This window comes from Boleophthalmus pectinirostris, unplaced genomic scaffold (genome assembly GCF_026225935.1).
Source record: "Boleophthalmus pectinirostris isolate CB_2022bp ecotype Guang Dong unplaced genomic scaffold, ASM2622593v1 HiC_scaffold_20, whole genome shotgun sequence".
Taxonomy (NCBI): Eukaryota; Metazoa; Chordata; class Actinopteri; order Gobiiformes; family Gobiidae; genus Boleophthalmus; species Boleophthalmus pectinirostris.
The window spans coordinates 33,389,135-33,403,698 of record NW_026571153.1 but is presented as its reverse complement, the minus strand read 5'-3'; the positions used below and the strand labels follow the sequence as shown (position 1 = coordinate 33,403,698).

The 14,564-nt window shown below is 45.4% G+C and overlaps 1 protein-coding gene across 1 annotated transcript; it reads right to left on the bottom strand.

Annotated features, from left to right (window-relative positions):
• Positions 1 to 2,653: 2,653 nt before the first annotated feature.
• Positions 2,654 to 14,333, bottom strand: naa40 (N-alpha-acetyltransferase 40, NatD catalytic subunit). The gene is made up of 8 exons (XM_020920453.2): positions 13,938 to 14,333; positions 9,810 to 9,905; positions 7,977 to 8,029; positions 7,758 to 7,853; positions 6,072 to 6,233; positions 5,906 to 5,989; positions 4,048 to 4,125; positions 2,654 to 3,928 (listed from the first exon to the last, which is right to left on the bottom strand). Exons 1-8 carry the CDS (start codon positions 13,941 to 13,943, stop codon positions 3,781 to 3,783), a joined length of 723 nt encoding a protein of 240 aa, XP_020776112.1. The 5' UTR covers positions 13,944 to 14,333; the 3' UTR covers positions 2,654 to 3,780.
• Between the last annotated feature and the right edge of the window lie 231 nt (positions 14,334 to 14,564).

Below are 14,564 nucleotides of genomic sequence, written 5' to 3'. Positions count from 1 at the left end.
TCATCTGGTGCAATATTAAAATCCCCACCTAATAAAGTGAAATCTATATTGTAGGTTCGTTTGAAATTATGAATTATGTCTGCAATATCATTCAACAACTGTTTGTTTTGTTGTAAATTATTGTAGCCATAAATGTTTAATAAAATTGCCAGTGACCCTTCCAAATTAACAAGGAGTATAAGCCAATGTCCATTTTTGTCACATTTAGAGGTTACCACATCTCCTGGGAATCATTGTAAGCAAATGGCCACACCTCCAGACCGACTGGTGCCATGTGAAAAGTAAATCTTCTCTCCCCACTGGTTTCTCCAAAACGATTCATCCTCTTCACAGGAGTGTGTCTCTTGTAAAAAAAACAAAAAAAACAAAAAAAAACAATGTGCTTTAAGTCCTTTGCAATACAGAAAAATAGCTTTACGTTTTACATTGTCTTTAAGACCTTTTGCATTTAGTGAAATAAACGAAAATTCAGATTTTAAATGAAGCATAAATAAAACAAGATATTTACCTCAACCAGGTAAAGAACAGTTTTTATAAACAGTAAATGAGTGTGTGTGTGGTTGAACCGTTTAAACATTTGAACTGTTCCTCTAAGTTTTAACCAACTTTCCCTTTAATGATGTTATGCCCTGTGTTCATTTGCATGTTCATTTAGATCTTCTGACCGTCTATGAACCCGAATGGCCCTCGAAAGTACGCCTTCTTGCCAGCTTTTCTCGCTTCTTGAATCTTCGGCCACAGCACTTCTCTTGCCTGTCTGGCCGCTACCGTTAAATCTTCCGTAAAGTGAACCCCGGCCTCTTTACAGATAGTAGATTCCGTGGGCAGTTTCCAGATGCCATCTCGGTGCTGTCGCTTCACGAATTGGATGATTACCGGGCGCGTCCTCTTTTCCTCCTTCCTCCCGATGCGGTGAACAGTGTCCACAGCCTCTTCCATGATCCGCGCCCAGTCCGGTGCCACTTTCTGTAGAAGGTTGACCACCTCCTCTCGTATATTCTCATTCGGCTTTTCTTTCATTCCCTTTATTCTTAAGTTCCAGCGCCTGCTGTAACTTTCTTGTTCTGTTGTTGTTTGACGCAAAACCAGATTTTCCTTTGCCAATATCTCCACTTTTTTTTCTAGCGCGGACACTTGGCCTTTACAGTCTTTTAGCTCAGCGGCGTGAAACTCGAGTGACTTAGCCAGACTACTGACGATGATGCTGTTCTCTCTCAAAGCTTCTTCTTGCTTCTCAAAACGAACAGTCAACTGAGTTATTGCCGACATTATGGCTTCAAATGATGAGTTTTCATTGGGTTTTGCCCTTTTGCCCGGAGCACCTTTGAGTGGTGGAGATTCAAGTTGCCGCTTTTCTGGTCCGACGCAAGTGGTTTCCATGGCAGCGGAGTCGTGATGGGCAAGACCGCCGCTAGCTTTTTCGGATCCGTTACATTTGTCCGCTTCGGTTTTTGACATAGTTCTTTAACTTTTTCAGTCCAAATACGTCTCTTTTTTTAAAAGTATTTTAAGCGTCAATCTTTTGTGTTGAGAAAGTCCGTTCTTTATATAGCTATTTTGAGGAACTTTGTTCAGAGCTTTGAAAGGTCCCCCGCTCAGTCCGCCATCTTGCCGGAAGTCCCCGATAGCTCAGTATTTATATTTTATTGTACCTTTTCTCTCTAGAGCCAGACACAGATATTGTGACCAAACATCCCCATTTCCCCGGGACAGTCACAGTTTTGAGGCCCGTGTCCCTGTCCCAGCAGATTTATGCAAAACCACTGATTTGTCCCAGTTTTGTACAAGAAATGTCCCCGGTGTCCCTATTTTTTACCTTTTTGATCCCTGCCAATAGTAAAGAGAGACATACATGGTCAATTGTTCAGGTAAAATCCAGAAAAGCTGGTTTAAAATGACCAATTTTATTACCAACTACCCCAAACCAGGGATGTCCCAGTTTATTCTGAAAATCTGATCACCCTAGAAAAACAGAAAAACATCTGCCATGAATGAATAAATGCTTCAAATAAAGCTATGGACTTAATAGATGTAGGTTTTATTAAAAAACTGACTGAGGTGGGTAGTACATTTACTTGAGTACCTCTTAAAAAAAAAAGTATTTTTCTGAGTACTTTTCTAACAGCATACTTTATTGAAGTAACAGTACTCTTTCTTGAGTAAAAGTTGTGGTTTCCTCTTCCCACTGGAAGTCTAAGTGACAAAAGCTTTATGTGACAATATGAAATGTTTGATATAATTTGGTTTGTCTCATTTTGTCTCTGTCCTTTAAAAATACCAGATTTTACACATTTAATATTTAATTCTTCAAATGACAAAATCAAGTGTTATGCCCTAACAGTTACTCATTAAGTTACTCTTACTTGAGTACAAGTTTTCTGAAATACTGAGTAATTTCTTGGACCACTACTTTGTACTTCTACTTGAGTACAATTTTGGCTACTCTACTCACTCACTCATGCTTTATTTAAAACAATCCAGTTTATATAGATGTAGGCTTTGGAAGGTTTTTTATAAAAGCTGGCTGTAAGTGCTAAATGGAGTGTGTTGAAGAAGCATACAATTCTTCAAAATAGACACATTTTAGCAGTGAACACCCATATTTACAAAGATGCTAAACACTGTTCATAAAAATAAATGTTGTTACAAACAGTTTGAAAAGTCAAATAACTTTCCTTTATTTGAACAAATCAAACACTGACAAGGCAGAACATCCCTTTTGTGGATTTATGACTCCAAAACAAAGAGCTCAGATTCAACAAGGCCAACAACGAAATAACTATACACACAACGCAGGAGCTGTTTGGTCATTTAAAAAGAGCTCAAATAAAAGCTGTCTTAGCTCAGAGGCATGTTAAAAAGGCATTGGGCAATTTCCATGTACAACTAATTGACTGTGTAAGGCTTTTAAACTCAAATAAAAACAGCTGAGGTTTGAGAGTGGAGCGTTATCCTGAGAGCGCCATGAGGGGGCAGTGGAGGGCGGCCGCCTCACCTCCTGCGTGAGTCCTGTTTTCACTGTGTCTAATCAAAAGTCTGTCATGATTTTACTCTTAGGACATGCACACGAGCTGGGGACAACAGCATGGGCTGTGACACCTCTCTTACAATCCAAATAAAGGAGCCAGAAATGTGTCAATGGGAGAGGAGGGAGAGGAGAGGAAGGAGAGGAGGGAGAGGAGAGAGAGGAGGGCAGAGCGGGCATTCCCAGGGGAGTGGAATGATGAGAGTGAATGTTTACAAAGGAATGAGCAGGTTTCAAATGAAGGCTGCAAACGGAAGCAAACAGATAGCGGCCATTTTTTCAATAAATACAGACTGTACATGTGTGTGCCTCAGTGTGAGGAGCTCAGGGTCAGACAGGGCACATGGACACTGGTCCAGTACTGACTTTTAGATTCAACATTTGATTGTATCCATTGAAAATCAAACTTAAGACATAATGCTAGGTTTAACACCATTATTACCATCTCCCAAAATGTATTTGTACAAATACTGTCAGAGCCACATCCATGGAGCTTCTTGTGTAAAGTGAGTGATGAGGACAGATGTCCATGTCCATGTGGGGACAGGCCCTGCAGTCCCAGCTGTACCAGTGTTCTCTGAAAGTGTCTGGGTGAAGAGGGTGGAAAGGAGCAGCACTAGCTAAAGACCTAACTGGGACAAAAGAAAAGACTAAACCAAGTCATGAAACAAAGGCTGCTGCTCCAGAGTGCTGTCTATGTCCACGCTCACTCCTCACACTCATAGAGGACATAAGACGAGCAAATCAGAAGAGCCTCAGTGACAGCAGCCGCCACAGTGCCCGCCACCGTGGGTGTGGCCGGCCGACGCCTCCCCGTGTTTGGTTCTCCGGCTCAGGATCTCATAGGAGCAGTCATCCCCACAGCAGCCAGACATGCTGGGAGACGTCTCATCGATCTCAAACCTGCACACAGGACACTTCAGACTCAACTGCACCGGAGGACCAGAGGACCAGAGGACCAGTGGACCAGTGGACCGGGGGATAGGGGGACAGGGGGACAGGGGAAAACAGACTGTACTCACTGGAGAGCTTCTCTGAAGAACTGGTACGCTCCCAGGTTATGTTTGAAAACCGTCAGCATCACCTTCTTCATCTGTGTGCTTAAAAAACAAGACCAGGCACTTTCATGTGAGCGCTGTGTCCAAACAGCTGTCGCCAACATGTGCCACCTTTGTTTTGCTATCCTAATTAAACAGTTTGTTTATTGTTGCAACACTGAAATGTCTCCATTGTTGGACAAAGAAATATTCTCTCATCTTAAAACAAGACTAAAGGGCCGTTCACACCAAAGCATCAAAAAACGCTTTGACGCCTCTATTTGGACGCGTTTGCATTTGAGTTTAGACGCCCCCGACGCGCGTCTTTGACGCCGTGAACAAACGGGACAAAAATACTTGACGCGCGTCCGTTGCCCTGGAAACAAGAGCCCGGTCCCGGTCTTTTCCCGAAACAATATCAGACCAGACCGAGAGAGTGTTTTTATGACATAAAACATCAGCGGAGGAGATCGGGTCGACGACTGGGGCGTATATATATTTATACTCCGCTAATGACACTGAATCAGTCCCGGTCTAGTCCTGGTCTAATACCGGTCTAGTCCTGGTCTAATCACGGTCTAGTCCCGGTCTAGTCCTTGTTTAGTCCCGGTCCGGTCCTGGTGTAGTCCTCGCGATCGGCTCGGTGATTGTGGCGTATATATTTATGCTCCGCTCATGTTGGTGGTTCTCGTTCTGGTTCTTCTTGCTTCCTGATAATAACGTCGCTGCGTCACTGGATACTCGTCCCTGATTGGTTGACGCGGCGCGTCTGACGCGAAAAGTTCAGCATTTTCAACTTCTTGACGCTGACGCTTTGGACGCGCGTCTTGGCCGCTGACGCCAAAACGCTCAAGACGCGCCGCGTCAACGCCAGATTCGCGCCGCGCTGACGCCGAAAACGCACTGCAAAAACGCAGGACGCTCTAGTCGCGCGTCCACATAGACTTTACATAGAAAGTGGACGCTTTGACGCTTTGGTCTGAACGGGCCTTAAGGGCCGTTCACATCAAAGCGTCAAAAAACGCCTTGAGCTATTTGGACGCCTTTGCATTTGAGTTTAGACGGCCCCGACGCGCATCTTTGACGCCGTGGACGAACGGGACAAAAATACTTGACGCGCGTCCGTTGCCCTGGAAACAAGAGCCCGGTCCCGCTCTTTTCCCGAAACAATGTCAGACCAGACTGAGAGAGTGTTTTTATGACATAAAACATCAACGGAGGAGATCGGGTCGACGACTGGGGCGTATATATATTTATACTCCGTTAATGACACTGGCTCAGTCCCGGTCTAGTCCTGGTCTAATACCGGTCTGGTCCTGGTCTAATCACGGTCTAGTCCCGGTCTAGTCCTGGTCTAATCACGGTTTAGTCCCGGTCTAGTCCTTGTTTAGTCTCGGTCTAGTCCTTGTTTAGTCCCGGTCTAGTCCTGGTCTAGTCCTGGTTTGGTCCTGGTCCGGTCCTGTTTGTGGTTCTCGCTCTGTTTCTCGGGTCTTGCTTCCTGATAATAACGTCGCTGCGTCACTGGATACTCGTCCCTGATTGGTTGACGCGGCGCGTCTGACGCAAAAAGTTCAGCATTTTCAACTTCTTGATGCTGACGCCTTGGACGCGCGTCTTGGCCGCTGACGCCAAAACGCTCAAGACGCGCCGCGCTGACGCCGAAAACGCGCCGCAAAAACGCAGGACGCTCTAGTCGCGCGTCCACATAGACTTTACATTGAAACTGGACGCTTTGACGCCTTGGTGTGAACGGGCCTTTAAAGCATTCTAATGATCAACTCTAATACAACAGACCACTGCACTGTCTGATATCCATGATTGACTTTGTAGTGTGACGTGTTACCTGTTGGCGATGAGCTGTAGGATCTGGATGAGAAACTTGCCCAGTCCTTTCCTCCGCACTCTGCTTTCCAGCTGCACCTCATAACTGTGGACATCAGAGTAGAGGTTAGCACTGCCCTCACAGTGGCACACCTGACCCCAACTCTTGCACTCAGAGCCCGCCTCACCAGTAAAGCACCTCATCTCCACACTCCACGTCGAAGCGGAAGTGTGAGAAGGCCACGGGGGCGGAGTCTGCGGCGTCACGGGCCAGCAGGTACCACGCCCTCTCGTCATTCATCTCCTCGCGCTTCTCCCGCTCCTTCCAGCCCCACTCACTCTGCTCGTACCTGACACCCACAGCGAAACAGAACAATAGTCAAACAGTAATAGAACGTGGCTTTTATTCATGAAAGCTCCGTTTTTGATACTGTCGCATACACACTCATCTTACCTTACTAAATGTACAATTTGAACTTTGAACATAGCAAAGAATGGTGAAATACAGTAGTTTTTATCTCCTCATTACACTGCACACACAGTTGGGAGAAAATGCACTTCTGGTCTTGATTCATTCAGCCTCTGCTCTGTGTGTGTGTGTGCATATGTGTAGTTTAGGGAAAGACTTCACGTTTGTTGTCTGTTTTGACTGCGTGGTTTGCCTGTACTACATAAACTTTAGCCTCACTTTACTCAGTGTTGTTCTAGAGCTCGCTCTCTGCTGTAGAAATGTGTGAGTATGTGTCTGGGCCATGTCCTCTTTCTGCTGCACTGTCTGAAAGGCCATGGTCTCTTAGCACGTGGCATCTGTGCTGCTTCACTTACAGCCTCCAGAATGAACACTTGTCCAAATGACAATCTAGTATCGATTAGGGGTGTGCAATAGAGCCCTGCACTCCCCCTGGACCAAACGCAAAACAGTGCAGAGTGGGACACATTTTGAAAGCTCATTGCGGGCGCGGGCAGTACCGGGACTGTACAATGCGGGAGCAGGCAGGTGGGATGATAAACTGCAGTGAACTGCCGTAAACTAAATATGAGTGTAAAGTCAAATATACAAATGATTCATGTTTGTCTATCATACATCATTTGTGCTGGATATTTTATTTGACCTTAATAGAAACACTTTAAGCAGCCTAAACTTGCGGATGTGGTCTATTGTCGCTCACATTTTAGACAATTTACGCTTCTCCATGTTTGATAGAGCTTGACAAAGCGAACAGTCCCATCTTGCGGGATTTGTGAGCGGGAGCGGGACTGAAAATTACAATTCTTTGCGGGAGCAGGACTGCACAGTGTGGGTGCGGGTGGGGTAGGGACTGAAAATTTAGTCAAATCAATATATTGTTATTGTTTAATGTGATTTTTTGATATATTTTACCAAATTATTTTGTTACACCCTACGGTTTTGTTGCATAAACGAGTTTGCTTCCTCTAAACAAGCAACAAATTTGACATTTTCATTGTTTTGATGCTTAAATGGGTGTGTTTCTTATTCACTTTGCATAAGAAGTGGTTTAACAAAGACTTTAGTATCACAGCCTTGATTTAGCCATTATTTTTTATTGAACCGTATCAAATCAATTTGAAATATTTCATATGGAATCAAATGTAGTAGCAGTAGTAGTTTATTCAGTCAGTGCACTGTATCAAGTTATATGAAGTGTATCGTGGCCTATGTATTGAGGTATGTATAGTATTGGCAACTTCTTAATGATACCCAGCCCTAGTATCAATACCAGTTTTATTACAAATTTGTATTGAGATATCGCTTTTTTGCCCTTTGGGTTACCTGCCCTGTATGGGAAGTGCTTTATAAATGAAGTTTGGTTTGATATCACTGTTCTCCAGGTGGATAAAGTATAAACTCTTACAGGGTCTGCATGTTGGCCCGGGTCAGCTCGAACGCCCACTCCACGGACAGAGGGTTCAGAGCGGTCACTCTCCGACACTCGATCTGCAGGTTCAGCCTGTGGTGGAGGGAGCAGAGGGGGCACAGAGGGAGGAGCAGAGGAAGCAGGAGGTTAGAGAGAGCAGAGGGGTCAGAGGAGGCACAGAGGCTGGATGTGGCCTACAAGTATGAGAGGACATACCCGTTTCTGTCGTACTTCTTGAAGGCAGGGAAGGCAGCCAGGGGGTCCTCCAGCTGAAAGCAGGAGCACAACCAGCTACAACAATATACAGTATACACATACAGAAGATTGCATTTAATACAACACTTTTATATACACATTGGTCTCAAGCAAAAACTATCCTGATAAACCATACTGCCCCCCTCTAGCTCAAACACAACACTGCAATGTACTTGGAATAGAACCATTAAAACATCTAATAACAACACAACAGTTGTAAAGCACTTTTCAAGACGGTTCACATGAAGAGATGCACAAAGACAAACTGAAGAAAATGAAAAAGTTAATGAAAGCTGGTTTCAAAGTGTGGTGGCGGGAGGGGGGAGGGAGGAGACGGGAGGGGGAGAGAGGAGACGGGAGGGGCAGGGAGGAGACGGGAGGGGGAGAGGGGAGACGGGAGGTGGCGGGAGGAGACGGGAGGGGGAGAGAGGAGACGAGAGGGGAGGGAGGAGACGAGAGGGGAAGGGAAGGGAGGAGACAAGAGGGGAAAGGAAGGGAGGAGACAAGAGGGGAAGGGAAGGGAGGAGACAAGAGGGGAAGGGAAGAGAGGAGACAAGAGGGGAAGGGAGGAGAGGAGGAGTTTGGGCACTTTGGTTAAAGAGTCTATGCAGGTTTGCAAGGAACTGCACAGTTACTGAATCATGCCACACTACAGAGTATAATGAAAGAAAGAGCAGTACAGGCAGTGTTCCTTTGGCCGTGCACACAACACTAATTATAGACATCCACTCACTTATCAGGTATTTATTATTATTATTATTATTATTAGAAAGACAGGTCTCGGGAATAGGTTGGGTTCACGTGAAATTAAGCTGGAGGACTAGTTAGAATAGTATTGTATGGTTTGCTGTGCCAGATTGCAGAGTTGTTGATCTGGTTTATGGTTCATATCTCTGTAATTACTGAACCTATTCACAGTCTAAAAATGACACAACGTTTGCTGTCTTCTCTGTTAGCTTCAGTAAGAAACAGTTTTTCATAATAACTTCAGAAAGTGGTTATTCAACCCCAAAGATGTTATTGTTGTCAGTTGAAACTACCTTAAGCTGTAAGGTTAAAGGGGGCTATTTGACTTCTGTGGAATATTAACTGTAAAAAAAAAAAACACATTTACATAACCATCTTACCTTTTTATTGTTTTGAAAATGCTATATTTGCCTAAAACAACATACAAGATGTTTTATTTAATGTTTCTTTGAATCTCCCCTCCCTTTGCTCCCCGTGTTAAGTCACTCCCCTTTCAGAGCACTATCCCAACAAAATCACTGTACATCCCGTTAATGAAACAGCAGCACATCACATCAGACGTTAATTGTTTTATATTATGATTTTCTCTTTTATGGAGAATAGTCAAGTGAGAGCACGGGTGAGAGCACGGGTGAGAGCACGGGTGAGAGCACGGGTGAGAGCACGGGTGAGAGCACGGGTGAGAGCACGGGTGAGAGCACGGGTGAGAGCACGGGTGAGAGCACATAGAGGCTTTGAGAGAGCTCGCTAAAATATTCATATTCATACATCTAAAGCTCTTCACCCATGTTTCTGATGAGGGAACCTTACCACATGATAGAAAGCTAAAAATATATATATTCTGCATCATAGCCTCTTTTTAATATGACAAGTTTGTGAAGCCAGTCCCTACAAAATAATAAGGTGCAACATTTCTGAATCATAAGCTCGGAGATTTCCTGACAGACATAAGCAGATCCCCTCTTCTAGAATGTGAAGAGGCCTTCCTAGCATGTGTGTCCTTCTCAATAACAGGCTGCAGGGGTCACATGACCCTCTGCGACATACCTTATTGGCTGCATCCACTTTGGCGCATACGGCGTCCATGGCGGCCCTCTCCTCCAGACGCCGCGCCTTCTTCTCCTTGGCCTTGTTGGACTTTCTCTACAAAAGCAAAAGAGTTAGGAGAGCATAGTCAGTACTTTAGAACTGATTACACAATGACATTTAGGTAGGGATGGGAAGATATAGATTTTACCAATAACCAATATTTGGCCTGCTACGACGTGTAGCTTTTACCTCGAGTTGAAGTAACACACAAATTAACTTCACTCTTGTAAAAATAATGACAAAATGTGTTTATTTGCCATATGTTACATGTTGGTGTAAACATCCTTAAGGTTCTTCTCCTGAGTCTGTTCAAAAAGACGAATCTGATGCACAGCGGCAGGCTAGTGAGTATGTCCGTTTATACAGTCTATGGCCTATACCTATACTGGAACCGATATATCGCCCATACCTCGTATTATTGACAGACACATTCTAGCACATTTCCGAGGGACTTCCATAAATACAATACAGACTTAAAATAGTCGTTGAGATTATCCAAAAAAATTACAATATTCTTCAAAAATCACTCAGATACCCACCCCCCAACTTCAGCAAAACCAGTCCAGAACTGATGTAACCCGTGTAGAGAGGCCTGGAGCTCCTAAAGCTCCACTCAAGCCGTGAGGAACAGAGAGCAGCTCTAAAAGTGTCTGCAGCCTGCTCCTGGGTCACACTGATGAATGTACCACAGCAAGGACACTGCATCAGAGCAAAGCAGCCAACACAGGCCTTCCATATACACCCACTACTACAGCCGCTACACCCTTCAGCCCTACAGCCCCACAGCCCCACAGCCGCTACACCCTACAGCCCCACAGCCCCACAGCCGCTACACCCTACAGCCCCACAGCTCCACAGCCGCACCATCCTACAGCTCCACAGCCGCTACACCCCACAGCCGCTACACCCTACAGCCCCACAGCCCCACAGCCGCTACACCCTACAGCCCCACAGCCGATACAGCCCCACAGCCGATACAGCCCCACAGCCGACAGCCGATACACCCTACAGCTCCACAGCCGCTACACCCTACAGCCCCACAGCCGCTACACCCCACAGCCCCACCATCCTACAGCCCCACAGCCGCAACACCCCACAGCCCCACCATCCTACAGCTCCACAGCCGCTACACCCCACAGCCCCACAGCCGCTACACCCTACAGCCCCACAGCCAAGCTCCACAACCGCTACACCCTACAGCCCCACCATCCTACAGCTCCACAGCCGCTACACCCTACAGCCCCACCATCCTACAGCTCCACAGCCGCTACACCCCACAGCCGCTACAGCCTACAGCCCCACAGCCGTTACACCTGCTACACCCTACATCTTCACAGCCGCTACAGCCTACATGTACACTACACCCGCACTACCCTACACTACAGCACTTTTATACAAGAACCCAGGTGGAACATTAAGGTGACCCAAGCAGACCAGTATCAATTTAAAACGCCACTACCCACTGAAATATGATGCACTGCAAGGTCTGTCACGATAACACATTTAAAGTGTGATTTATTGTTGAAGTCACATCGCGCCATTCCATTTTTCGGCCACTTGGAGCATCGCTTTGCGATACTAATAGGCCCTTCGCCAGCCTCTGGCGCTCGGGCCTAAAAATAAATCAGTAAATCAATAAATACAAATTTGCTGCAATAACAGAATTCAACACTGGAGCAGTTAGTTTGCATCTATAATGAGATATAGAAGTTCATAATTCAATCTTCTGCAGCTCAAGTCTTCTTATAGTACAGAAATATCTGAAGTTGAAAAAGTACCCACCATAAATACTGACCCCCAAAAATTATTGTTCCATCTATCATGTATTTAACGATCAGTAAAACTCCACTGCACAGCCACAATACAAACAAAAACCCAAAGGATGCAGAATGCCAGATCACGGTTCCTGTAAACGTAGCATCTTTATATTACCTTAAGTCATCTGCTTCACTTAATCAGTTAAATCCACCTGTCACTCAAGGCTGACTAATGGGAGGAGAGAGGGGGGGGCTGGACAAAGTGTCTTTGTTTCACAGATGGTCATTAGTTCATCACAAGACCATTTTAGCATTTTGTCACAGGAACGAGATCACGATTCCATTTTCAGCCCCATATTGACCAGTCTTACACTACTTAAAAAAGGAGGGAGCTGAGCGTGATCCAGGGCAGCAGGAGGCAGAGGCACGTGGGGGTTTAGCACAGTCAAAGTCAGGCCTGGCACTGGGTCTGAGAACGGCTTAAACTCAAACACTTCTCTGCTGACCACAGTGTGACCACTCTATTTCGAGAAATTTGCAACATGTTTTTCAACTTGTCTTTGCAAATAGCTTCTTGATTGTTGTAAAACTATCATTTATATTTACAATAGTCAAAATACTAGCATTCTGCTATCAATATTATGTTTAGCATCTATATTTACTTATTGTTGTGTTATTGTGACAGGCCTGACCACAGTGACCACAGAGTGACTGCAGAGTGACCACAAAGAGACCACAGAACGATGAGCTAGTGCTGATCCACAGTTTGCATAGTTCAGAAACCATAGGATTTTGTTACTTCAAAAACAGACCTGGAGTTGTGTTTTCTTTCATTCACACATGCTTGAGTAATCCTGCATTATTAGTCTGTCTACATTTCCAAAGCTCAAAATGCTCGGTCTCACCTCCTGATGTCTTGAAGCGGTAGTTTTCATGTTAACTGCCTTTTACCTTTATTTTAATAGATGTTGGAATTCCAGGGCTGAAATTATCCAAATAATTCTAGTGAACATGTATTTCTTTAGTCACCTGTGGCTTAATTGCTCAAAAATACTTTGATACACTAACATTCTTACCATGACCTCCTCTCAACAGATCTGACCTGTAACTTGGCTTGGTGACATCACCTGCTGGGAACCATGGAGAAGGAGAATATGTAGCCTACTGTTATGCATAATGTGTGGAAGCATATTGCACATAGAAGAAACATCATTTCCCTTGTAGATCAATAAAGTTTGTCTATGGAACAATCTAATCTAAACCAAGCTCACTTCAAGCTTAATGAGTAGATTCAATACTGATTCTGATACCACAATGACAGTTAAAAAAAACAAAAACTCTTTAGAGAATAGAATGTGATTTTCAACATTACATAATAGAACTTTCATGCAGGTAGGTTCCATAGTAGTCTATGTGCTCTTATACTTGTTCTGCTACAGAACAACATCATTGTAAAGCTTCAGGAAAGGATCACTGTCCTGTGAATAGGACTTTTATAGTATCAATACCTGCTTAAATGAGTATCTAGTTTTGATGCCACTTTCGGTATCAGTTAGTATTTGATTGTTTAGATACTTTTTACAACCCATATAATACTTCCATGAAAACAAAACAGTGGCTACACCAAAAAGTTATACAGTGCACTCTCAAAAAGGACATTCTGTTTGTGTTGGGAAAACAAACATAACGCACTGATGTTCTTAAGACCCCAAAATGTAAGATGCAAAGGCTAATTTTAGACCCAGTTAGTAGTTCGTACCACATAGCTTGACCCACTTTCAGTACTTGATGAGGTTCGCATCCATCACAGGCGCCCGCCATGAGGAACAAGGCATTCCTAAGTGGCACAGCTAACAGGGCTAGCACGCTAACACGTCACGAACCAAACACGACCATTCTGATCATCACACTGTCATTGTCTTGCGTTTGGATGAAGGGCCGAAGAACTGTACACTAGATCTATCACAAACTCAGGGAAATCTCGAAACACACTGGTCACAGCTGTTCATTTTGGAAGTGTGCTGATGTGCCTGGGTGATCCAACACTCAGCTCCACATTTATCAGGAACAGCGCACGAACACTGTGGACAATACACACGAGGTTTGGCGTGGGAGAATGCCTCAATCCGCGAGACAGTGCTTAAGAGCTGAAAATGCGGTGAGATCCACAGCACCGGTGCCAGACGCCTTCCCCTTGCCTAGCTCCATCCATCCACCGCGGGCTAGTCCCTCCGTCGTCCCCGCCTGTCCCTCCCGTACCACCAGGCATCCACGCATCATCCGCCTCCCGGCCTGAGCCCTCACATCCAGCACACACTCCGGTACTCACCCCCATTCTGCGGCGGTGTGCTTCTCTTTTGTCCCTGGCTGCGCACACTCGGGTCTCGGGACGAGGCGCGGAGAAAGCGCACACACTCCCGCGGTACAGACCGTGCTAACGGGGCTAGCCGCTCCACAGCAGCCACACACGGCACAATGGCGGATCAAAGGAGGGATTGTTAGCGGCAGGTCCGATCAGAGCGTCACCGTGGAGCGTAGGAGAGTTGGCCTGGAGCCTGGAGCCGGGGTCCGGGTTGGCGCCAACAGCCTGCCCGCCCGGGAGTGTGTAGTGGGTGGAGGTGGTGAGGGTTCCTTCCTCCGGGTCGTTCGGCTCTTCTCTGCCGCGGTGTGTCGCCTTCACGTGGCCACCTCCAGCGCCGCAATCCCGGAAATGTGTTCATGGTGCTGCGGGAGCGAGCTTTACTGTGCTGTATTTACATCATCAGTCCTATAGAGGGCGCGGACGCCCTGCCTCTTTTTGAGGGGTTTTGGGGGACTTTAGGGGCAAGACTTTTACTGTGGTTTTTCAAATGTTTTAGCAAGGCGCATCAAGCTTTCGGGCCAAATTGTCTGTAATACTGTTAATAATAAATAAATAAAATAAATGCGTGTACTGTCCAAGGAAATGTCATCTCTG

What these genes read in the sequence shown, in the direction of transcription:
- naa40 (XM_020920453.2), bottom strand. An exon ending in AAGAAGTACGACAGAAACGG is followed by an intron (nt 7,854 to 7,976) that starts GTATGTCCTCTC and finishes CCTCCACCACAG; the next exon opens with GCTGAACCTGCAGATCGAGT. An exon ending in GGAGATGAGGTGCTTTACTG is followed by an intron (nt 5,990 to 6,071) that starts GTGAGGCGGGCT and finishes TGATGTCCACAG; the next exon opens with TTATGAGGTGCAGCTGGAAA.